Source organism: Tursiops truncatus, chromosome 6, assembly GCF_011762595.2.
Source record: "Tursiops truncatus isolate mTurTru1 chromosome 6, mTurTru1.mat.Y, whole genome shotgun sequence".
In the NCBI taxonomy this organism is placed as follows: Eukaryota; Metazoa; Chordata; class Mammalia; order Artiodactyla; family Delphinidae; genus Tursiops; species Tursiops truncatus.
Window position 1 is genome coordinate 31,142,045 of NC_047039.1, and position 25,463 is coordinate 31,167,507.

At 41.8% G+C, this 25,463-nt stretch overlaps 1 protein-coding gene across 1 annotated transcript; it reads left to right on the forward strand.

Moving 5' to 3' along the window:
* The first annotated feature begins 2,059 nt into the window (after positions 1–2,059).
* Positions 2,060–4,437, forward strand: GAS1 (growth arrest specific 1). Its single transcript, XM_019940403.2, has one exon. The coding sequence runs from the start codon at positions 2,060–2,062 to the stop codon at positions 3,104–3,106; it is 1,047 nt and encodes a 348-aa protein (XP_019795962.1). The 3' UTR covers positions 3,107–4,437.
* Positions 4,438–25,463: the final 21,026 nt, after the last annotated feature.

The following is a 25,463-nucleotide window of genomic DNA, read 5'->3' on the forward strand; positions in this document are numbered from 1 at the left end:
GCTCCGCAGGAACAGGAGGCTTTTCTGCCGCCGAAGTCTGCAGACGCTGTGTCTCTATTCTAACTTTTGCCATTCCCATCTCACCGGGCCCCCGGGGACAGGCAGACAGCCGAACTCCGTGCGCACTGGAGCCCCGGCTCCCTCGGCTTCTGGAGAGGAGATTTAGCCTTAATTTTTGTGACAGATGGAGTTGATAGTCTCTCCACGGAAAGGGGAGGAAAAAAGCGCCAGTTTTTGACAGGCCGCAGACGCCGGGTGCCTCTGGTGGTCGAAGGCTGCGTTGCGCCGCAGTTAAGGTAGTTCGCAAACTCCCACGCCTGGATCGCAGAGGCTGCTGTACCTGGGCGGTTTCCCTTAAGCCGAGAGAGATTGAAACATGCGCTTTAATAGAAACCTTGGAGGGTACCAATTTATCCCCTTCCTCTATGTTGTGACTGCGGCCAGATGGTACTGCTCAATATCCCTAAAGATTTTTAATACTATTACTGTCTTTTCATCGCCGTCCGTGTTAGAAACTTATATTCTTTAAAAAAAAATTAATTTGGCTTATTGGATTTCTGGCTTGCAATTGGCAATGATGTCTGACCCCAGGGCCATACTTGTCATTGGCGACAGGGTGCTGGGGGGTGAAGAGGTGGTAGAGAAAGGATTTGCAAATATCTCATCAGTATCTCCCTAACTAAAGCGTGTGCCTCTTTCTTGTGTGCATTTGGATTTTTTAAGTTTAAACATCCCGCATCAAATTCTCTGATTTCTCTCCTCCCCCTGTGATGATCAGGCAAGATGCGGATCTCGAAAAACAATTCTGAATCCAGTAGAAAGCACACATGGGGGCCAGGGACAATTAATAAAAGTACCTAAAAAAAAGAAGAAGAAGCACCAAACAAAAAGGACCGTGGACGAGCCGGTTGCAAACAGCTGCCCCTGAGCTCTGCCCTCTGGTTCTGTGCTCCAGCAAGGGCTCCATATCCGAGCCTCCTTAAGAGTAGGAGGAGCTCCCGGGCCTCTGTCAGGCTCCTTAAGCCGCTCCTTTCAAGCCCTGAATGCCTGAATGTGAGCTGCCCACCACCCTCCCCGCCCTCCCCCACTCCGCAACCCCACTCCAGCGGCTCGTAAAAAAAAAAAAAAAGTTTCAACAACAACAGGCGGGACCAATAGCATCTCGAAAAGCCGGGAAAGGGGGCCGAGCAAAGGGCGAAAGAGAGTGGAGAAAGGAGAAAGCGGGCAGGCTCGGAGCGCGCGGGGCCAGGGCTCGGCGAGCCGGAGGAGCGTTGCTAATGTTTTTGTTTGTTTGCTTTTCCATGCATGCATAATGAGGGGGCACCGCGGCACCACGCGGGGGCTCCCGGCCCACTTTTGTATTTAAAGCCTCGCTGCGAGCGAGTCCGCAGCCGGGCTCAGCGGATCCGCTCCCCGGGCTCCTTGTCACCCGAGAAGCCGCCGCCGAGGGAAGCCCGGGAGCCGCTCTCCGGCCGCGCTGAGTTTCCCGTTCTCCCCGCGCCGCCCGAAAAGAGCTCCCCGGAGCTCGGCCGAGGCCGGGGTCGCCGCGGGCGGAGGGGGAGGGGACGCGGGCGGCCGGGCCGCGGGAAGGCGGGCAGCGCCGGGACGCGAGCCAGGAAGCGGCGCGATGCGAGAGCCCGCGGCGGCGGCGGCGGCGGTGGCGCGGCGCTGAGCCTGGGAGGAAGGAGCCGCCGCGGCCGCACAACGGATCTGCAGGCGCGGAGCAAAATGCACCCACGGCGCCGCGCGGTCCCGCAGCCCCGCCGCGACCCCGCGGCCCGCAGCCCCCCGGGGCGGCAGTGAGCGCCTCCCGCCACTGCCGGGGGCCGACCGGAGGGGTTCTCCGCGGCCTTGCACTTCTAGGAAGCCCCTGCAGTCCCAGCGAGAGCCGAGCTTCTGCAAGCAGCGGGGCACCAGGCAGCGGCGCGCATGGATTTATGAAAACACTCATGCAAGAAGTTGGCAGGACTGGGGCAAACTTTTCCGCCGGCTCCGCGTCCGCCGCTCCCCGCGCCTCGTGTCCTTTCCGCTCCTCGCCCGGCGGCCGCCGCTGCCCGCGATGGTGGCAGGGCTGCTGGGCGGCGGCGGCGGGGCCCGCGGGGGGACCGTGCCGGGCGCCTGGCTGTGCCTGATGGCGCTGCTGCAGCTGCTGGGCTCGGCGCCGCGGGGCTCCGGGCTGGCGCACGGCCGCCGCCTCATCTGCTGGCAGGCGCTGCTGCAGTGCCAGGGGGAGCCGGAGTGCAGCTACGCCTACAACCAGTACGCCGAGGCGTGCGCGCCGGTGTTGGCGCAGCGCAGCGGGGGCGACGCGCCGGGGGCCGCCGCCGCCGCCGCCGGCTTCCCGGCCTCGGCCGCGTCCTTCTCGTCGCGCTGGCGCTGCCCGAGCCACTGCATCTCGGCCCTTATTCAGCTCAACCACACGCGCCGCGGGCCCGCCTTGGAGGACTGTGACTGCGCGCAAGACGAGAACTGCAAGTCCACCAAGCGCGCCATTGAGCCGTGCCTGCCCCGGACGAGCGGCGGCGGCGCGGGCGGCCCGGGCGCGGGCGGGGTTATGGGCTGCACCGAGGCCCGGCGGCGCTGCGACCGCGACAGCCGCTGCAACCTGGCGCTCAGCCGCTACCTGACCTACTGCGGGAAGCTCTTCAACGGGCTTCGCTGCACCGACGAGTGCCGCACGGTCATCGAGGACATGCTGGCCGTGCCCAAGGCGGCGCTGCTCAACGACTGTGTGTGCGACGGCCTGGAGCGGCCCATCTGCGAGTCGGTCAAAGAGAACATGGCCCGCCTGTGCTTCGGCGCCGAGCTGGGCAACGGCCCGGGCAGCAGCGGCTCGGACGGGGGCCTGGACGACTACTACGACGAGGAGTACGACGATGAGCAGCGCGCCGGGGGCGCGGGCGGCGAGCAGCCGCTGGACGACGACGACGGCGTCCCGCACCCTCCGCGCCCGGGCGGCGGCGCTGCTGCGGCGGGCGGCCGCGGCGACCTGCCCTATGGGTCCGGGCGCAGGAGCAGCAGCAGCGGCTGCCGCTCGGCGACCCGAGGCGCCTGGACCCCGCTCGCCTCCATCTTGCTGCTGCTGCTGCTACCGCTGCTCTTTTAACACTCGCGGCCCCCCGCCGTCGGCCACGGGAGGGTCGGCGCCGGGGCACCTGTGGCTCGGGAACAGAGGGGTGGTCGGGGGTATTTTCCAAAACGTTTTCTAGGTAGTTTCTGCCTAGCCGGTCTCCCCGCCTTGACTCTTGGCACGACCTTCGCCTCCTCTCCCGAGCAGGACTTTTTGGACATCCTCCCCTGCCCCCATTCCGGGTTCCAGACACTCCCCGCAGAAACCAGCCTAACTCCGGACCCCCGACATGAAACGGGCCTGGGAGGACGGAACCGTAGTCCTGGACTCCGAAGAGAGGATGCTGACCAGTGGGGTCTTAAGAGTTTCAAGGGACTGGGTTCGGAACAGGGGTTTTGAAGGAGGATTTATATTTGCAGAGGGGCTGTTTATTAGCGTTTCTCCTGCGAGGGGGGGAAAAGTGCCGGTAATCGACTTTTATTGTGGCCAGTGAAGACATTGCAATCGTAACCAATTCATTCGTTTAGTCTTGGTATCCGCGCCCAGAATCCTCAGTTTTTTTGGGGGGGTGGGGTGGGGGGCGGGCGGGCAAGCATGAGAGGGGTTAATTTTCCTTAATTAGTTTTGGGTAAATTTTAGCCCTTAATTTCATTGCCACCACTCTGATCTCTTAGCACATTTCTTAGGATTAAGGATCCAAAAATTCTGATCTAAACAGTTGCTAGTGGTGTTGAACAATGCAACTTTATATTTAAAAGAGCTCTGCACTGCCATCTATGAAAGCCTCTTTATGATGTTTGTTTTGTTGTCATTATCTTTACATCAAGAAATTGTACGTACAAATATGCGGAGAATATATATTGCCTCTGCTTTTATCAGGGCGCTCACCCCTGGTACTTCCTATATAAAATGTATTAAAACTGGGGTTTGTTACCAGTTGTTGTATTTTGTATATAGAATTTTTATAAATTGTATGCTTCAGAAATAATTTATTTTTTAAAAGAAATTAAAAAACTTAAATCCGCATCCATGGTACACCTTTCCTCCCTGAAATGTAAAGAATCCGTTTGTCACCAGGGATCCAAAACCACAGTCCGTTGTGAAGTGTGCTCTATCTAGAACAATTTTGAAATGTACAGTGTATTTTATAGATTTGAAGTTAACATTCTTATTTTCAAGAGAATTTATGGACGTTGTAGAAATGTATAAACGCATTTCCAAACTGCCTTAAACATTGTATTTTTATAGACATTGTTTTTTAAAAAAAGAAGTCCTATGTTTTAAGTAACGGTGGCTTTGTGTATTTTTTTTGTTGTTATTTGATTTTATTAAAATGTGTACATCAGTAAAGAGTTTTAAATAATGAATATGGTGTAGTTACTTTCCAGAGTTACATTGTGGTTAACCCAATAATGGGTGAGGAGGGGGGTGGAGGAGCCACTGGGAATCTATCAACCATCAACTGAAATTAAAATACAGTACAAGACAAGAAATGAGGGCTATTATTTCTGCCTTCAATATAATGAACAATTAGACATCTGTAAATGAGGCAGCTACAAGATATAATTTGACTGGTCTCCATTGATATTTACGTTTGTGGAGAGGCTTCACATCATTTGGGACTAACCCAGACATTTCTTTCCCCTCCCCCTTTCCACTGGGACCCTCCCCTTGCCCCCCACCCTCCGGAGCGTCCTCTCTGACTATTAGACATTCTCATACAATCAAACATGCCAATAACATCTGTTATCAATAGGTCTCAGGAAACCTGGGAGACTCAACTTCAAAGTCATTTTCGCACTTTGAGTAAAAAAGTACAAAATTTTGTTACAAAACATTCGGGCGGGCAAAAGTAAACATACTGGGGAGAGGAACAATTACCAGAACTTGTAATATTGTTGTGAGGAGTTGTTTAGCAGTGGGCTGAGGGCTGGGCTCCTGCCAGAGCTACTGATCTACACTCAAACGCCCTTAGATAAATAATTACACTCTTAAGCTGTGTCGAGTGCTGATACACTTGACCTTGTAAATAGAAATGTTTGCAGTAGGAATAAACTCCGGCATTGGAAAATCTTTTAAACATTAACACAAAAGAGAGCGCTCTGTCCTCTGGGGATTTGAGTCTGAACCTCGCCAAGCTAGGCACTTGCAAGGGGGAAAAAAAGTTTATTTATCTTCTATTCCTGGTGTTTATTTAAAGCTTTTCATTTTAAACTCGGTGATTGGAAGGCAAGTCAGGAGTTTAAAAGTCACCACAAATAAACTTTGTCTGAGGGGTCGACAGATTAGCAAGATCTCGTGTCTCTTTATATGATATTAACATGTGCTGAGAAAACACAACCAGATTTCTCTGCTGCCTGAAGTAATTAACAAAGCTATGCCCCCTTCCAACTTCCTCCCACCCACTCCCACCCCCTACTTTCGAGGTTCTTTTGCCTCTAATTCACTCTCTTCCCAGCTTTTATGGAGGGCTTCGAGGCAATTCTTATTGCGTCTAAAACCAAGATTCATATATGCATAGCATCAGAAAGTCTGAGATAGTTGTGGTGTCAGACCAGCCCAGGAGAGTGGTGTGTGGCTAGAACCCCGTCACCTGAATGGTTGAGTAAACATATTGTTAAAATAAAGCTGAAAGCGTTGTTTCTTTGGGAAGTGAACAAAGAGTATTCCAAGAGACTTGTGAATGAAATCAGCTTTCTTTACAAAACGACGAGTTAGCAAATGCTTCTGCGTTTGTCCTTAAATATATTTAAATCATCTCCTCCTCATGTTATTTTAACACATTCTTGACTAAAAGTTAAGTCTTTGTCCCAGTAAAAGGCCCAGTTTTCCCCAGTAAGAAGTAAAAGGCATTAGCACTAGAAAAGGCTTGATAATTAACTGCTACAATAAACTCACGACTTGATTTTACAGGGTCCTGTCAAAAGCATCTGCCCGGAGTAAATCAACACAGCTCGCTCTTGGGGAGTGAGGACGTGAAGCTTTATGCTTTCTTCCTTGGAGAAAGTGAACACTGATCGGTGGTCCATTTTAATTTAAACAGTTCTATGCTGGAGCCCTGGGGCCCCTCATCCCTCTGCAGACCTAGTAGATTCCAGAACAGGTTGCTGAGATGTTAGGTTACGGGATTGGAGGTTGCCATCTGTTCCTAGACCGAAAGGATTTTTACAGTTGTTGACATCTGTAATATCTCACGGTGTCTGGGGAGCCTTTGGAATTTTGGACATTTGAGACGGCCAAATGTCTCATGGACAATGCCTGGAAGTACCATTACGGAAGGCAAAGGTATCCCTGACTTTTCCCGGAGATCTTAAAGAGCGCCAGACTTCTAACAGAAGTCTTCCAGAGTGAGAGCAACTCCTTTTGGATTTCATAGAAAATCTGTGTCCTCCCGGCTGCCCCCATTTCCCCGTTAGCAGGTTTGCATCCTCAGTGACAGTTTATTTGTCTTTGGAGGCACCTCAGTGACAAATGTTTAAGGGAGTGTGGGACAATGGTGGAGAACAAGGGGGCAGTTCATTGAGCTGACAGTGACCATACAGTAAATGGAAGGAGGTTCAGGCTTCACTGCTCACCCAAGGACACGGCAACGCTTTTGTGTATGACCACAATGGACATAACATAAGGTCTCTGTTTATTTTCAACAATATCTAGCCATGTACGCGGGCAATATACGTATGTCAAGTGAAAAAATGGCTGGAGGGAACTAAATTCTTGCACTAAGTGATAGGACATCCCTTAGCGTGGGCAGGGCCCTGACCAATGTCCATAAGTAAGGAATAGCTCCTGGTGCCAACTGCCACAAACTTAAGGGGACGCCACGCTCTGACACATCTGGGGTGCACTGCAACTCTCCCACTGGGGTCCACATGGGTGAAGACGACTTAGAACCAGCAGTCTCTCTTGGTTGAAGAGTCAAGAGAAACCGCATGGACTGGAGGGGGTCTCTTACTCACCACTCCCAACATATGCACCCCGACTCCATCCCAGCAATGCTGTGTTGTATAGAATAAAAAGAGGGGGAAAGTGACAAGAGAACTTTCAGAGACCTCAAACTCTGCATTGAAAACCTTTCTACTTTCAACTTTACCTTGCATGATTAGTTCACTGGTTTCAACCGTGGAAGTTCTCAAACATAACCTCGTGTGCCCCTTTTCGAGCCCGTAAAAAGAAAAGCACACATTATTTGGTTTTTGACCTCTTATACCTAGGACCTTCTGAAACACTGTCAGCTGACCCGGTTTCTCCCAGCTCCCCAAGAACAAGGTTGTTGGGAAGCATCGTGTTACAATGGGAAGCATCGTGTTACAATGCCTATGGCCCAACAGCAGTTCCCGTTCCCGGAGGCTTGGGTTTCCAGTGGGTCTTGCAGCCTGTGGGTTAAGTAAAGTTGGAGGTTACTGTATTCTATTGGAGGGGTTGCTTCTGCTGGACAGTTGAACAGCTTCACCCCTGACTATTTGAATGACATAAGTAATGTGCTATTAGCATAAATACCTTCTAAGGCATCCATTTAATCAATTTCTTAAATAACAGAATGATCTACTGCAAAATAGTGGACTGTATACACTATATTTTGGCACAAAGATGGTCATTCTCCCACTAGTAACCAGGGGCTCTAAATAAATGATTTCAACAATGTTTTATTAAAGGACGACAAGAGCCCTCGAGCTGCATTAATCGGGGAGAAGTCGAGTGGCACTTTTGTTATGGAAATGTTAAGCACATAATAGCACTGCCAAACAATGTAGACCCACTTCATTCTTTCAGCCATGCTGACACCTCTTAAAGAGGAACGGCAGGGAAGGATGTGGGAAAGATCTGCTTTGCGAGGAAGCTTTCAGCTAATATTTTGGAGGGCTACCTTCAAACCCTGTGTAATATGCATGCAATGGAAGCAAGAAAGGCTGCTGAGAGACTGGAAGGGTTTCCTTACCTTATTTCAGGAGCTTGGGCTCCATAAGAAAATCAAATGTCTACGTTTTTTGACATGGCATTTGTCAAAATTATATTTTGGTGATTTTGTAGTGCTCCGAGTCCAATTTTATAATGTGGATCAAAGACAGTTTCTCTCAATGGTGCTGATATATACTGTATGTAGCTTTACCGAGTTCCCCTTAAGCAAACAGGGTGAGTCTGCAAACAGGTGAAAACACACGTCACCAAGGACATCTTCAATCTGTAACAAAAAATAAAGGCATATTATCTATTTCCAGACTTTATGGACACCATTATATTCTCTGGTTATTAATATGAATTTTTCTAAGTTTATTTCTATATTTAAATATAATATATTTGTGGGTTCTTGGATGGCAGAATGGAGTCATATCTCACAACCAAATCCTATTGTATATTTTGATCCCTGATCAGATGTTACTAAGTACCAAAATAAGGAACAATTCAGTGAGATTTGAGGACTTTCTCATAGACACCTCTGTTATGAAAACGCCAGTCAATTAACCTTAATTTTAACCCCTGTCTGCTGTTACCTATCAGGTAGTTACACCTGTTTGGAGCATCCTTCTGTAGTGAACATTGAAGTAAGCTCTTAGGGTGACTAAGACCTATGTCTGTAACCCTGAACAAGTGAGGGGAGGGGAGGGGAAACAAAAAGAGTTTGCTTGGTTCCATAGGCATCTGTTGAGGGGCTACCAGTGTGTACATGATGCGGTCTCATCCCTGCACAAGCTGGCCATCAGGATGTGTCCTTTCAACCTCAAATAGAGAGCACAGAGGAGGATGATTGGATGACTTAGCCCGACTCTGGGTGTAAGGAAACTTGGAGAAGGCGACACTGAAGCTAAGTATGAGGACAGGAATGGACATTAGCAAGAACAGTGGGGAAGACATTTCCATCAGAGGGAACCACATGTCCTAAGACATGGAGGGATTGAAAAGCATAGTGTGTGTGTGGGGGGGGCGGGTATGATCGTGTCACCACCAAAATATAAAGTGGGAAGTAACAAGGTTGGGGCTTGAAAGAAGGGCTAATACCAGGTCACAGAAGCCTTGAATGTCATTCTAGGCATTGACATTACCCTGCTCAGTGCCCATGACAGGAAACCTCTGAGAATTCCCAGCTGAAGACTCCAGAGGTTTACCTTCTTGAACAGAGTACGTGATGGTTTTAAGGCATGAAGACCAGAGACTGGGACAACAGTTACTGCCAGGTCCCATAAAAAAAGAAAGTCAGGCAACTGAGCTAGAATAGTGGCAGCAGGAGGAGGGAGAAGGCAGATTCAAGACACTATGACTGGTCAAACATGGAGCGTTCAGGGAGGGCGGAGGCTAATACGACCGCTGGACTGCTGGGTTTCTGGCTCAGAAAACTGGTGGATGATGTCATGTTCCGTCCTCAAGGAAGAAAGATTGAGGGGCTAGTTGTGTTTGAGGATATAAGGAATATCCAGTTGGCGGTGCACTGCAGAAAACCAACTATAGGGCTGAAGCTCGAGACAGGAGTCGGACTTGGAGAGTGGTCATGGTGAAGACTTCTAGGAGTGAGGTACCCAAAGAGTGCAGAGAGAAGAGGGCAGTGGGCAGAGGAAGGAGTGCCCAGGAAAGCAATCCCAGAAGGGAAAAGAGAAGGTCAGAGACATCTTAGGAGGAGCAGGAATATGAAATCATGAAGCTTCTGGACATGGACAACTAAATTTGCAAATGCTTAAGAAACCAATACTATTGCTTAGAAAGAAAAATGAATTCACTGGAGTTCTAAGAAAATATGTGACCAAAATATTCTTCATTATAACAGTAGTAGTAATCACAATGATAATCACAACTAACTGTAGGGAAATAAAAAGTACCAAAATATGCCACGGCAGTAATATAATAGTAATAATAAAAAATAGTGATAGTTAATATTATTGAGTGATTATTATTATGTGCCGCACAGTGCTGAGCATATAACATTTCATCGTTACAGAAACTTCATGTTGTTTCTATTATTATTTCCATTTGACAGATGAAGAAGCTGATGTTTAAGTACATTGACCAGTGTTATTCAGTGCGTAAGTTGGTGAATATACAATCTAGGTCTGTTTGTGTCCAGAGACTGAGGTCATAGCTTTTGTAACATATTGATTCTCAAAAGGTATATGGTGGCATTGCAGGTAACTATTATTTTCTTCCTTATATATTTATATGTTTCCCAAATTTTATCAATGAGTATATATTACCTTACTCTCAAATTTAAATGTGGTTTAACTAGTAGTATTCAGAACCACAAGGAAGAAATAAGAAAGCGTAGTTTCACACCTGTGATAACTGCTACCTTTACTTACACTTCAGAGGGCTGTGCCCACCCTTCCCTTCTGCTCAGTCTACCTCAAATTCTCATGAAGAAGTGATCTTTTATGAAGCCTAAAATAATTCAAACTGTAAAATTACTCTATTTGAAAAAGCACATGACAAATAAAAATAAATCGTAAAAACATTGCTTCTTGTTAGAGCAAGAAAAGTCTCAAGAGATCTTTTATTCATCAGCCAATTCATTTCTTCATTCATCCATTCATTCAATCAATGTTTTCTGAGCACTTACAATGGTCCGAGTGACACTCTAGGCACGAGGCATACAGCAGCGAACCAAAACGTGAAACTTCCTGTCCACAAGAAGTGCAGGCCATGCTAGAAACCTGTTTTCTGAACTTTTACCCTTGCGCTTTGTGGTCTTGTAAGAAGACCATTCGTTCTTCCTCGGTTAAAGAAGGACCACACCATCTTCTGTCTCTATATCTGTTCACTAAGCGTTTTGTTTATCTTTCCTTTCTCAAAATGTGTTTGTGCCTCACAGACACGTGTGGGGAAATATAAACTTTCATATGTATGGCTAATCATTCTGGGTTTTTTAAATATGTTTTACAAGTGGAAGAATTAAATCCCATAATTTCCAGTTCATTGTACGGTTGTCTTCTTCTAGGAAAGTTCTGATAGAAGAGTTAAGCCCAAAATTATTATAGCACTTTTAGGAGCTGAAGTATGCCCTAATTCTTGACATGTGCCTAAATGAAAATGTATGATTATATTCCAGCAGAACAAATTATCTGTGAGTAAGTTAATCACAAACTTGCGTATTATTTTTTAAAATAACCATTAGTAAGCTCTAGAAATAGACAACAGGCTCATATGTCATTTAAATTGTCAAATGGAGTCCTTGTTCACTGTCACCCTACCGTTTTTTCTTTTCGCAAAATTCAGTCTTTGGAAACAAATAGTATTTTTTTTAAAAAAGAACTGCTGATATTTAGGATGCTGGCAGGAAATTGGTTATTTTATTACTTGGTTTCTGTTCATCATAGACCACCCCAAAACTTAGTGACTTAAAGCTGTTATCATTTATTTGTTCACGATTTTGTTGGTAGGCAATTTGGACTGGACTCAACTGGGAAATTCTCTGCTGACCTTTTCTGGGCTCACTTGGCTATGGTTAGCTGGGAGTCAGGTAGGGAGAGGGTGTGTTCTTGTTGGCCTCATTCACATGACTGGCAGTTGGCTGGTGTGACAAGGGCAGCTGAGACATGTGTTCCTTACATCTAGCAGGCTAGCCCAGGTTTCTTATTATGACAGCTGGACTCCGAAAGCACCGAGAGAAGGAAAGCACCAATGTGCAAGCACTTTTCAAGCTGCCACTTGCATCACATTTGCCAATGTCCCCTTGTACAAAGCAAGTCACATGACCAGGCCCAACTTCAAGGGTAGTGAGATAGACTCCACATCTTGATGAGAAGAAAGGCAAAGTCCAGTTGCAAAGGAGCATGCACTCAGAGATGGGAAGAATTATAGAAGCCAATTTGTAAACACTTCCTCAATAAAGAATATGTTCCTAGAATTCTGCTGGCATGATAGGAAGAAAAAAATGGAAGAGAGCAATTTATAGCTTTAATTTTCAGAATTTATAGAATGGTAGATCCAAAAAGCTAAACAAGGCCTGAAATAGTATTCTATTTTTTTATTCACAAAAACTTGCAATGTGATATGATACCTAGTAGGACCATTTCTTCACTTTCTTCTACTTCAAGACGTTTTACTTTACGTAACACTGTACTTTTTGTTTCCAGAAGAATTTTAGAATTAACTTCTGAAATTTCTTTAAAAAGCCTTTGTTGAAACTTTGATTGGGATTGGATATAATTCATAGATCAATAGGGAGACAAGTGGTAGCTTTATAATAGTGAGTCTTTCCATCTTTCCAATTAGATAAATATTATATTGATCCATAAATAGGTCTTACTGTAAATTTTATATCTTCTTTTTTATTCAGGTTTTGTTTATTTCTTTTTAGATTTATTTCTAGGTACTTCATAGTTTCTGTTGGATGATGATGGTAATGATCATGATGATGATGATAATGATGATTACATTGCCTAATTCGTCATTACTGATTATAGGAAACTTGGGTTTTGTACGTTGTTCTTGTATCTAAACACCTTGTTGAACTCTTATGGGCTCTAGTTATTGGCAGGAGACTCTTTGATTTTCTAGACATATAAAAAACATATTAATGATTCTCAAACTTTTTGGTCTAAGGAAGATTTGTACTCTTAAAAATTACTGAAGATTTTGTCTATGTGGGTGTGAAGAGTTAGGGGGCACAGTTTCTAAGACTGCTCTGATTTCTGACACCAGTGCAAGTTTGAGGTTCAATAATTCACTAGGAGGACTCACAGAACTCAGTGAAAGCTGTTATACTCACAGTTATAGTTTATCACAGGGAAAAATTTCATAGAGCAGAATCAGGGGAAGTATTATCTGCAGAGCTCCCATGCTCTCTCCTCATGGAGTCAGGATATATGTGAAAATACACGTAGATTATTGCCAACCAGGGAAGCTTGCCTGAACCCAGGGTTCAGAGATTTTTTTGGCTCCGTTATGCACGCATGATTGGTTGATTGATCGATCAACCAATCATGAGTACATAATAGTTGATTGACTGTGGTTGATCTCAGTCTCCAGGTCGACTGATACCATGTGACCCATAAATCACATTATTGGCCTTTCTGGTATAGCCAGCTCCTACTATAAGGTGTGGCCAGCCCCTATCTTAAATGACTTCCTTACTACCTGTTTAGCTCACCACCTCCAAGCAAACAAAAATTACCTCCTAGAAGCTGAAGGCAAAGACCAGACCTCTTTTGGGGCAAGGTTATCCCAGTGGGTTATGTATATCAATATTTACCATATTATAAGTCAGAGCAGATATATTTTAAATGTAGAATAAATAATTAAAAATAATAAACCTATTACATGTTAACATAAATAATACATTTTAATGGAAAGTAAATCTATTTTCCAAAAAACAAATTAGTAAGAAGGCAGCTAGATTTTTATATCTGCTTCTGCATTCAATCTATTCCAATATGATACATGAGATACCCTATATACATATGTATATGTGGATATATATAAGGCAGGAATAACTTAATTGTCTTTTCAGATAATTGTGGATATTCTTCTTTGATACACAACACTTAATAAATGGTAGATTTTTAAAGGTTAATTATAAGGTAGATCTGAAACCATATCAATAGACATTTCATAATCTGTGATGTTAATTCTTCTATCTTGACATTTATATGGAACTTTCATCCATGCATGATTTTGTAACACCATCCAGTGGTCTTTTGAAAAATATTTTTTATTGAATTATGAAGATAATTCAAATATCAACACATATTAATTTATAATATTAAATAAACAATGTTTGTTAGTATCACCACCAATCTCATCATAAAATTCTCTAATTATTGGAATTATATTAGGCTCATAGTGCAGGATACAAGTTTTCCAAAATTCTCATTTTTGCATGCAAGATTAAATGTTATTGTTGGCAACAAATCCTGTTATTTTCCTTTAATTGTGTTTATTTCTAATAAAATGTTTGCCAAATATCCAAGTCTGAATAAAAACTAGTTTATCTTTCATTCTTTCCTGTAAAAACAGTGTTCAATGGAAAATGGCTAGTTCAGTTCACAACTCAAGCAACCACACAGGTGTTTTTCTTTGAGAAAAACATTTAATGCAGAAGAAATATATTATGTGTTCTTCCTATTTTGTCATACAGAATATTAAAAAGATGTGTACTCAAGGGTAGAATTTAAATAAAATTTCTATTGTTTCATTAAGGACGTTCTTATGTGACACCATCAAATATTTTTAGTATAAGTGCATGGCAGTGAAAAATATGACTACTGGTATAATTTTGTGCAAGTGCCCTGATTTGTGCTAAATCACTATCAGTTTTAATCACCACTGCTTTTGCTCCACCATCAAATGTCAACACAGTGAAAAAGGAAAATAGTGTCTTGGGATTATTATGAAAACAGATTTGACCTCGTGATATGCCTGAAAGTTATTGGGGGATGCTCCAGGAATCCATACACCACTTTTTGAAAACTGCTGCTACACTTTTTCCTTTCTAATGTTTATAATGTTTATACCTCATAATTAATTTTCATGTCATATTGCCCTGGCTAGGATTGCCAGTACAATGTTAAATAGAAAGGCATGATAATAGGTGGCCATTCTTCTTGTATGCTGAAACTAGGCGTATTAGTTCTGTTTCTATTATGATGCTTGATATAGGTTTCTAGTACATGCTTAATGAAATTAAGGAAACTTTTTTTCGGTTTATTTATTTTCAGTTTATTTTTTGTTTATTGGTCTATGAGAAATTCTACTTCATGAACTATTGTTGGTGATTTATACTTTTACAAAATAAAATCAATTTCATCTAGATTTCTAAAACATTTCTATACATTGTATAAACTATTCTCTTTCAGATTTTTAATATCTAAATTTTGTGTTTATGTTTTCCTTCTTTCTTAACCTTTTATGTGCCTTCTCTCTTTTGATGTTTTGTTCATGTTATTGTTATTTTTTCAGACAATAAGTTTTGAGTTTCATCTATGAAATTCATGCTGGGATTGTTTCTTCTGTTGTTAATTTTTGCTGTATCATTACTGATTTCATACTTCTTACTTTGCTGGGTTCTTGAGCTAAATGGTTAGCTCATTTATTTTTATTTTTTAACCATTCTAATTAGTTGATTTCTTGATACAACTTTTCCTTTGTGCAACTTTTAGGTCACATCCTACAGGCTTTGATGAGCTATTATTTTATTGTGATTCATTTCCAAAGAACACATACTTCCCATTTTGATGGGTTTTTAACCTTATATTATCTATGTTACTTTCTAAAGTTTTTTAAAGATTTTGGGTGTTATTTTCTCATTTTATAATTTTAATTAAAATGAGTAATGTACATAAGCTTAATAATTTCTATTGACACTTTTTGCAACTTAATGTGATTTTATTTATGGCTGTGAATATGATCAAATTTTATATATATTTTACGTACATAGAAAAGGAAAGAGTAATCTCTGATTTTGTTAGTGTTCTTCTTTGTAACAGTGTGTTAATTTAATTATCTTAATTCTATATATTTCTTTTTCTGTTGTTTTCTTAAAGAGATAGGTTAAAGTCTCTCACCATGTCGTGGATTCATCTATTTCTCCTTCTATTTCCATCAAGTTTTGCATGTATATTTGAAGGCATGGTGTTAAATGAATTTAGGTGCATGACTATTTTATGTTTATGGCAGAAAATAACTTTTAACAATATCAAACGTAACTCTTTGCCCTTTTACTGATTTTGGCCTTTAATTCTATTTTGTCTCAAAATAATTGTTGCTATACGTGCTTTTATTTTGTTAATTTATACTATTTACTTAAAAAAATAAACTTCAGGGCTTCCCTGGTGGTGCAGTGGTTGAGAGTCCACCTGCCGATGCAGGGGACACGGGTTCGTGCCCTGGTTCGGGAAGATCCCACATGCCGTGGAGCGGCTGGGCCCGTGAGCCATGGCCGCTGAGCCTGCGCATCCGGAGCCTGTGCTCCGCAATGGGAGAGGCCACAACAGTGAGAGGCCCGTGTACCGCAAAAAATAAAAATAAAAATAAAAATAAAATAAACTTCACTTTGCTTTTTCATGTTGCAAAGTAATACATATACATTGAAATTTAGAAGATACAGTTAATCAGGAAGAGCAGAATAAACACCCATAATAATAACACCTGGAGATAATCTATGCATATTTACATATAATCTTTCAATATCTATATATTTAACAAAATCAAAATGTACATTTTATTTTATAATTTGTTTAATATACTTACATTCTCCTTAACACTATTTTGGGAGGTGATATAACTCCTTAAATCTCCTCCTTTTCAATATTTTGTGTTATTTTATTTTAGTTCTTATAAAGAGCACATAATTGGTTAGGGTAGATTTTATTTGATTGGTTAGTTGATTGGTACTACTTTTTAATCTAATGGAGATTTTATCTTTTCATAAGGGATTTATGTTTATTTACATTTACTGGTTATTGGTTTGTTTCAATTTATTCTTACCTTCTTAGTTTGTGTTTTAAATTTACCATGCTTTCCAGTTTTGTTTTGCTTTTTAATCCCACTACATTGCCTTTGTTGGATTGATCACGTCTTTTTATGCTGTTGTTTTGCTGTGTGCCCCCCACACCCACCCCAACTCTCCCAATTGTTTGAAAGTTATACATTTCACTTCTATTTTTTCTAGTGTTTATCTTAATATTTAATCCATATATTCATTATTTTCTCTCAATGTTTAAGGTTAGTCCATATTGTCCTCCTAAAGAAAAAAATCACTTTTCCTAAGACTTTCTTCCCTCCACCCAATTCCATGTTGTGTCATAAATTGTTTGCTCTGTTTTGCTATTCACATTTTTTCTTTGCAATCCATCTTTTCTTACAATTAACAATACATATTAATGGCTTTTTTTTGGTGGAGAATAGCAAAATTGAGGTAATCAATTATATCTACCCTTAGAGAATTGTTATGAGATAAAAGCGAAGTAAGAAAACTTATTTGTCCAGGTAGAACCAAATTTCCTTTTAGGGAAGAAATGGTCTATTTAGGAAGAATCTTGATAAGTTATTGGGTAGGGAAATGCAGGGGAGGCTCCAGAATGGAAAGCTTGACTAGAGAACACAAAAAGATATTTCAAGTGCTTTTTATGAGAAATAACCATGATGTTTGGTGAGGAAATCAGAAGTGAGAGGAGAAGAGAATAAGAAAGTGGAGACTGAGATAAGACAGAGAAACACGGCAAGAGACGGAAGCAGGGTGTGACAGAAATAGTGGATGGACTTACAGAGAACAAGGACTATCTAATATTCACTTTAAATTATCGGCTGTATGGAACTTACATACATACACTTCACTGTTATTTATAAAACTCCTGTAAAAATATACCCTCCTTGATGCTCTTGACTTTTGTTAAGTAATAGAACTGTGGTTCAAGAAGACAAACTGTGGTTTGTCTCACTATAGGTTAGTGTTGGAGTAGATAAACAGATCCAAGATGCAGAGAGAGCAGTGAGAGTACAGGAAAAAGAGGAAATTAGACTTAGAGGGGACTAGAAAAAAGTGATGCCCTGGGAATTGAGCAGGTTCTTATAGAAAACCCGGGACTCCCTACAGAACTAGGAATGGAGGATTCATATCTTAATGTGAAAGGACATGGGCAAATGGTCAAAGAATGGCAGCTGTTACTGTCACTGGGAAATGGGGACAATTTCAACCCTACTTTCCTCAGAGAGAAAAATGCATACCAAATGAGTTCATCCTATGAAATTAATGCTGTACTATAGATGCCCATTCAAATCTGAAGTGCCATTATGATTATTGGACCTACAAATTATGCTACCCTAGTGGCAGGAATAGAGTCAACTTAAATGTATCAGGCCCCCAGGACTTCTCTTCTTCACCTTCAGATATAAACATTTCCCTCTGGGAAGGAGGTAGATGTAGCTTTCATTACAGATAACGTTTAAGGATTCTTTACATATGATGCTGACATTTAGTCTCCCTTGGTGAGTTTCATTTTAAACATTCCTTTTTCATTTCAGCTTGTATAAAACATCCCAGAACGAAGCCAAATCTTTGGAATACATTCTTTTTGTCAACTAAGCACATTCCAGGCATGCCATCTGACTTTAATTTGTTTGTGATGCCACCAGCGAGAATGGTTTCACTAGGAAACAAATATGCTTGGTCTTAATTGAGGTCTTAGCCCTTTTGGGCTCTTCGTTCAACCAGTATTTATTAAGTGTCTCTGTGTGCCAGGAACTATGCTACATACTATGAAGACAATGTCACAATTATCATTGTCATTATCCTCATCATTGGTCAGCAACGAATAGCAAGTAGAGGGACGGCTGGGCAGTGGTGCGAGTTACCCCACAGTTCTATCAACTCTCTCCCAGCCCTCCAAATAAATATTAATATGAGCTACAATGAAAGTGATGACATGCTTGCTAATTCAGCATGATTTCAAGACAAGTTTCCCAATCTCCCTTGTCATTGGCACCCCTAAGGTCCCAGATACAGAAATGTTGAGATGTCGCCGGTAGCAGCAATTTCTCCAGCCTCCTCATTAGTTCCTCTGCTTTCCCCAATTTCTCTTCCATTGGCTCCACTCCCCAGTGATGGCTCTTACCCACCAGTTCAGTCTGTGATGCTGTTGGACAGTCTGCTCCACTCTTGATGTGGCTGACATTGCAGGGACACTTCTGTGCACACAGGTTTCAGAGGGTGACAAGCTGGCCTGGGCCTGACATGGGCCTCCCAAGCTCAAGTGTCCCTGGTGCCTAGTTGTCCAAGATGGGGGATGTTATGGTTGAATTGTTTCCCCCACAAATTCATATGTTGAAGTCCTAAACCCCAGTACCTCAGGATGTGGAACTTATTTGGAAATAGTGTTGTTGCAGATGTAATTAGTGAAGTTAAAATTAAGTAATACTGGAAGGGACCAAAATGACTGGTGTCCTTATAAAAACGGAAAATTTGGACACACGTGCACACATACAGGAGAACCTGTAAAGATGAAGGCAAAGATAGAAGTGACGTTTCCACAAGCCAAGGAACTCTGAAGATTGCCAGCAAACCACCAGAAGTCAGGCGAGAACAGACTCTTCCTGGCCACCTTGAGAAGGAACCAACCTGTGGACACTTCGATCTCAGACTTCTGGTTTCTAGAACCGTGAGACGGTTTGTCGTTTAAGCCACTCAGTTTGTGGTGTTTGTTATGACAGCCCTAGTGATCTAATACAGGATATTTGAGAAGGAGCTGAATTTAACAGAAGGATACAAACTTTCAGCTATGAGATGGATAAGGCCTGAAGATCTATGTAAAATGTGGTGATTAGAGTTGATAACACTGTACTGTATAAATGAAATTTGATAAAAGAATAGAACTTAAATATTCTCTCACACACACATAAAAAGCTATAACCATGAGGTTATGGATGTTTTAATTAACTGGGTGAAGGGAATTCTTTCACAGTGTGTCTGTATATCAAATCACCGCTATGTACAATTTAAATACCTTACAATTTTAATTGCCAATTATATCTTAATAAAGCTGACATTTTTTTAAAAAGGAAGTTGCATTTAGAGGGGTGACAGGGTTGTGGTTAATATTTTGGGTTTTTTGTTGAGAATTCTGGTACTGTTGGTATACTCTTTAGTTAGACTTCATTTTAGAGAAAGCCTAATTATTCCCCCTAATGCAAACATCATATCATATAGTGATAGCACATTATGTATGATAACAGCTCCTTCCAAGGTCACATGTTGAAACTTATCCAGTGTTTCCCAGACCTTAGTATGCACAAGAATCATCTGGGGGAACTTGTTCAAAGTGCAGATTCCTGGGCTCCACTCCTATACCTACTGACTGAACCCGATTCTCCGAGGGCAGAAGCATGACAATCTGTGCTTTTGACAGGCATCTCCCCATTACACTTTGAGGAACATCAATATGAGTTGAAGGAGTGATGGGATTTCATGCAAAGTCTATTGAATGAGGTGGAGGCATCTTTTGGTGTAGTTTTATGGAGAGTCCTGAAAATTGCACTGTAGAAGCAGTAACCCTTTTAGCTAACATCTAAAAGAATATCCCCAAAGTACTTATTAGCATCTTCAGTTAAAATGATCTTGTAACAGAATCCCTCTCCACAAAAACCACACCATCATAGTTTAATGAAGGAGAAAATTACTTCTAATTGGGTTTATTTCCCCAAGTAAAGGCAAGAGTCAAGAAGAGCCAGAATAATTCAATAAGTGTTCAGCTCCCTTCTAGGCATATGAGAAAAAAGTAGTAATTGAACCATCCCTGGCCTCACTGAGCTTACACTCTAGAAGGGAAGGTAAACAAGAAACCAAGAGCAGATGAGAATTTTAGCCCCTACTGTCACTTACTCTCTTACACTGTGAGTCTCAGTTTTCCTTACGTAGAAAATGGTTACATGGAGATATTTAAAAAGACATCTAAAATTTATGTATATGTGTAAAATTCATGAAGTTTTAGAAAACAAAAGGATGGTACAATGATTGATTAACTTAAACATCCTATTAGAGATTTAAAGTTATAGTATTACTCTGGAAAATAGTACGCTAATACTCTCTGTGACTTGCCCGTTCTTTCATAGACATTTTGTCCGTGAATTCTAATTAGAAAAAGGAAAGAATTGATGATTGGATGGTGTTCATTGCTCCTTTTAATAGGTAACACCCAGGACAGAAATGTATTTCTAATTTCCTCAGTTATCCTAACATTTCTACAAGGGCCACAGAGATCAAGTTTCAAGAAAAGTTTTGACCATTGGTTTTCAAACAAGATGGAAAAGTGTTAATAAAAGAATTAACATTCCAAACCACATGAAAAAGTAAAGAAAATAAGAATTCCTGTTCATAACAACTACTAACTATTAGATTTCCACGTTATTCAATAAAGTTTAGGAGACAAATAGCAGGTAGAGGGTAAAACAGGCTGTATTTTCAGTCTAAAGCTAATTCAATTTTGCTAGACGGTGCCAAAATGTAAGTTGCCCCAGCGAGCACTGTCATAAAATCTCACACAATTACAATTGCATAAATTGTTTTGCCAATGTTTACAGAGATATTTTCTTTTAATATCCATAGGTGTGTATTGCTCAAAACCCAATACTAGACTTGAAAATAGAACTTTGGGGAAAAAACAGCAATCCACTCCAAACAGGAAGAGCCAAACTATATATAATAAAACAGCAAAGCTTGTTTTTCTTCTAAGTTCCCAGCCTCTTATTTCAGGGTTTTGTGTGGCATTTTAGAAAGAATACCGAAGACACGGTTCCTAAATCCACGGTCATTTTAAGAGGATACAACATGCCTATTAATAATTGTATTACTCTTTTATTATTGCTAAGAATAATGATGGGCTGGAAGCGTTGGCCCCTGAGCCGAATTTATCCTGAAATGTTTTCAATTAACTCTTGGCACCGGCAGGAAAGCATCAAACCTTTCCCAGGCTGAAATATGGAAAATCTGCAGGGAACATCTCAGCAGGAGAGGAATTTCATTAAAACGAGCACATCATAATCCAACGACTTCTGCTCTCCCTCTAAGCCTCCCTATTGATAATGAGTCCGAGGCGATTTTTATGGATTTGCAAAGAGAAATGACTTCATAAGATCTTTTCAGGGAGGTTGCTTTGGGCCACGCCTTTGAATGATTATCTGCTCGCTGATGAAAAAATAGTCATTTAGCTTGACTGTGATGCTGGGTAAGAGGCTGGGCTGAAGGGTGTTGAGCTCAGATTCAGCCTGCAGACAGCGGCTTTCTGCAGTAACCCTAGGATCTGACACAGCAACAGCTTTTCCCAGGTCTCTGCAGAGTGACATTCTGCTATAACCTGGGTTTTGAATTACCTGCTTGTGGAAGCGAGAAGCAGGCTTCTAAAGATCAACCACCATACAATCTACCAAATTTCAAAGGTGTAAATTTATTTCAGAAAAAGTTCAATTGCCCTCCTGGATGGGGAGGGATTGGAAACCACTGAGGAAAGCAATGCAGGGAAGTAAATGAATTTATTTATGGGTTTTAAAAATGAACATTTCTGTCCTCCACCTCCTACCCCAACTCAGCTTCGGATTCCCTTGTTAAATGTGTCATGGGGAAGAAAAGAAAGCCTCAGTTTCCCCACCTGAAAAATCATGACAATGTAATACTACAGAGGCAGGAAGTACTGTGAGTATTAAGAGATATCACATAGGACAAAATGCTAAGCAAGTGTTATTTGTTAGAATATTTTTTTGCCATATTAAAAAGTAAAATATCACAATACTTGACCAGTAACCCTAAAACTGTCAGGGGCATCAAAAACAAGGAGAGTCTGAGAAACTGTCACAGCCAAGAGGAGCCTAGGGAGACATGACAAGTAAATGTAATATATCCTGGATGGGATCCTAGAACAGAAAAAATTTTAGATAAAAACAAAGGAGATCTGAATAAACTATAGACTACGGTCAGTAATAATTTATCCATGTTGGTTCATTGATTATAACAAACGTATCATACAAATCTAAGATATCAAGCAATAACAAGGGAAATTGCAAGAACGGGTAAATGAGTATTCTCTCTACTATCTTTTCAATTTTTCTACAAATCTAAAGCTGTTCTAAAAAATAAAATCCATTCAGACCATACTACAAAGTTACAGTAATCAAGACAGTATGGTACTGGCACAAAAACAGAAATGTAGATCAATGGAACAGGATAGAAAGCCCAGAGATAAACCCATGCACATATGGTCACCTTATCTTTGATAAAGGAGACAAGAATATACAATGGAGAAAAGACAGCCTCTTCAGTAAATAGTGCTGGGAAAACTGTACAGCTAAATGTAAAAGAATGAAATTAGAACACTCCCTAACACCATACACAAAAATAAACTCAAAATGGATTAAAGACCTAACGTAAGTAGGTCTTACATTAAAATGTAAAGTCCAGACACTATAAAATTCTTAGAGGAAAACATAGGCAGAGCACTCTATGACATAAATAACAGAAAGATCCTTTTTGACCCAGAGAAATGGGTCAAAATTTCCTAGAGAAATGGAAATAAAAACAAAACTAAACAAATGGGACCTAATGAAACCTAAAAGCTTTTGTACAGCAAAAGAAAATATAAACAAGTAGAAAAGACAAGTCTCAGAATGGGAGAAAATATTTGCAAATGAAGCAACTGACAAAGGATTAATCTCCAAAATTTACAAGCAGTTCATGCAGCTCAATATAAAAAAAAAAAACAAACAACCCAATCCAAAAATGGGCAGAAGCCCTAAATAGACATTTCTCCAAAGAAGATATACAGATTGCCAACAAACACATGAAAGGATGCTCAACATCACTCATCATTAGAGAAATGCAAATCAAAACTACAATGAGGTATCACCTCACACTGGTCAGAATGGCCATCGTCAAAAAATCTACAAACAATAAATGCTGGAGAGGGTGTGGAGAAAAAGGAACCGTTTTGCACTGTTGGTGGGAATGTAAATTGATACAGCCACTATGGAGAACAGGTTGCAGGTTCCTTTAAAAGCTAAAAATAGAACTACCATATGACCCAGCAATCCCACTACTGGGCATATACCCTAAGAAAACCATAATCAAAAAGAGTCATGTACCACAATGTTCATTGCAGCTCTATTTACAATAGCCAGGACATGGAAGCAACCTAAGTGTCCATCGACAGATGAATGGCTAAAGAAGATGTGGCACATATATACAATGGAATATTGTATATGGAATATTACTCAGACATAAAAAGAAACGAAACTGAGTTATTTGTAGTGAGGTGGATGGACCTAGAGTGTCATACAGAGTGAAGTAAGTCAGAAAGAGAAAAACAAATGCTGTTTGCTAACCCATATATATGGAATCTAAAAAAAAAAAAAATTGTTCTGAAGAACCTAGGAGCAGGACAAGAATAAAGACGTATACGTAGAGAATGGACTTGAGGACACGGGGAGGGGGAAGGGGAAGCTGGGACAAAGCGAGAGAGTGGCATGGACATATATATACACTACCAAATGTAAAATAGATAGCTAGTAGGAAGCAGCCGCATAGCACAGGGAGATCAGCTAGGTGCTTTGTGACTATCTAGAGCGGTGGGATAGGGAGGGTGGGAGGGAGACACAAGAGGGAGGCGATATGGGGATATATGTATACCTATAGCTGATTCACTTTGTTATACAGCGGAAACTAGCACACCATTGTAAAGCAATTATATTCCAATAAAGATGTTAAAAAAAAAAGTCCATTCAAAACAAACAAAAAAGTCAGCATTATTTGAAATTATAAGGTAACCTTTTATGGGTAGCATTCTATCCTACTAAAAGTGAGATCATGTACACATTTTAGAACAGGTGAATAAAGAACATTTATTTAACACACACACACATACATGCACACACACAACACACCACCACATGCGCACACACACACACACGCTCACATATGCACACACGTGCACTCACACACGCACAGAACCTGCTCCCACTACAGACGCAGAATGCTGGTTATCTCACTGTGGCTTTTGTGGAGTAGGATTCAGAACACTTGTTAGTCAGCTACCTATGTGTCTCATGTGCTCAAGCCATTTCAGCTGTCACGTCCTGGTGGACAGCTCTGGGCCTGCTCTGTCTGTGTCCATTCTGCATGTCCAGTTCCCCACAGGACAGACTTTCTCTGGACTTTGAAACTAAACAGAAAATGGGTATATTCTGGGGGTGTTTCCTCATGACACACCCCCTCCCAGCTTCATAGGACGGTTGAGAACACCCCAGGCTGCTGGAAGCAGTCTAGTGAGGGACGTTCAGAGAGTCTTAGCCTTCCACATTTCCGGGCCCCACGTCCTGCAGTTCTTCCTTATTGATGTCATATCAGTCTCTTCCATCCATTTCACCCTACTTACTGCAGTCCTCTAAACTGTCCTTTGAATAAATGAGATTATTGCAACATCCTGCATTTGGTCTTTTTGCATCCCCACAACCTTTCCCAAACAGCACTTTCACTCCATCACTTGTAGTAGTGTGGCCGGCTCTTCCTTTCCTAAAGCAGCAGTTCTCAAGTTTGCATCCAAATGACCTGCGGGAATTATTAAGATGCAGATTTCTAGACTCACCCAGAATGTCTTCAGTTCTGGTGATCTGGGGCAGAGGCCTGAGAATTTGCTGACTTTCCCAGGTGATGCTGATGCTGTGGTCAGGGGACCACACTTTGAGAATCACTGCTCTAAAGTATCTACTACAAACCCTCTAGTCTAGATGTTAGTATTTCTCTCTCTATTTCTCTCAACCCTCCTTAATTCCACTGCACAGTCTCCCAGGCACCTGCCATGTCTCCAGTTTTTCAGCTGCACACACCTTGCTTGCACACTCCCATTCTGCTCCATTTCCTTATGTTGGTTTTTCCCTCTCCACCAATCCCTGTTTTCCACCCTTTGAAAACCAATTTGGGTCTCATCTGTTGCAG

What these genes read in the sequence shown, in the direction of transcription:
- GAS1 (XM_019940403.2), top strand. Translation starts at nt 2,060, where the DNA reads ATGGTGGCAGGGCTGCTGGGCGGCGGCGGCGGGGCCCGCGGGGGGACC.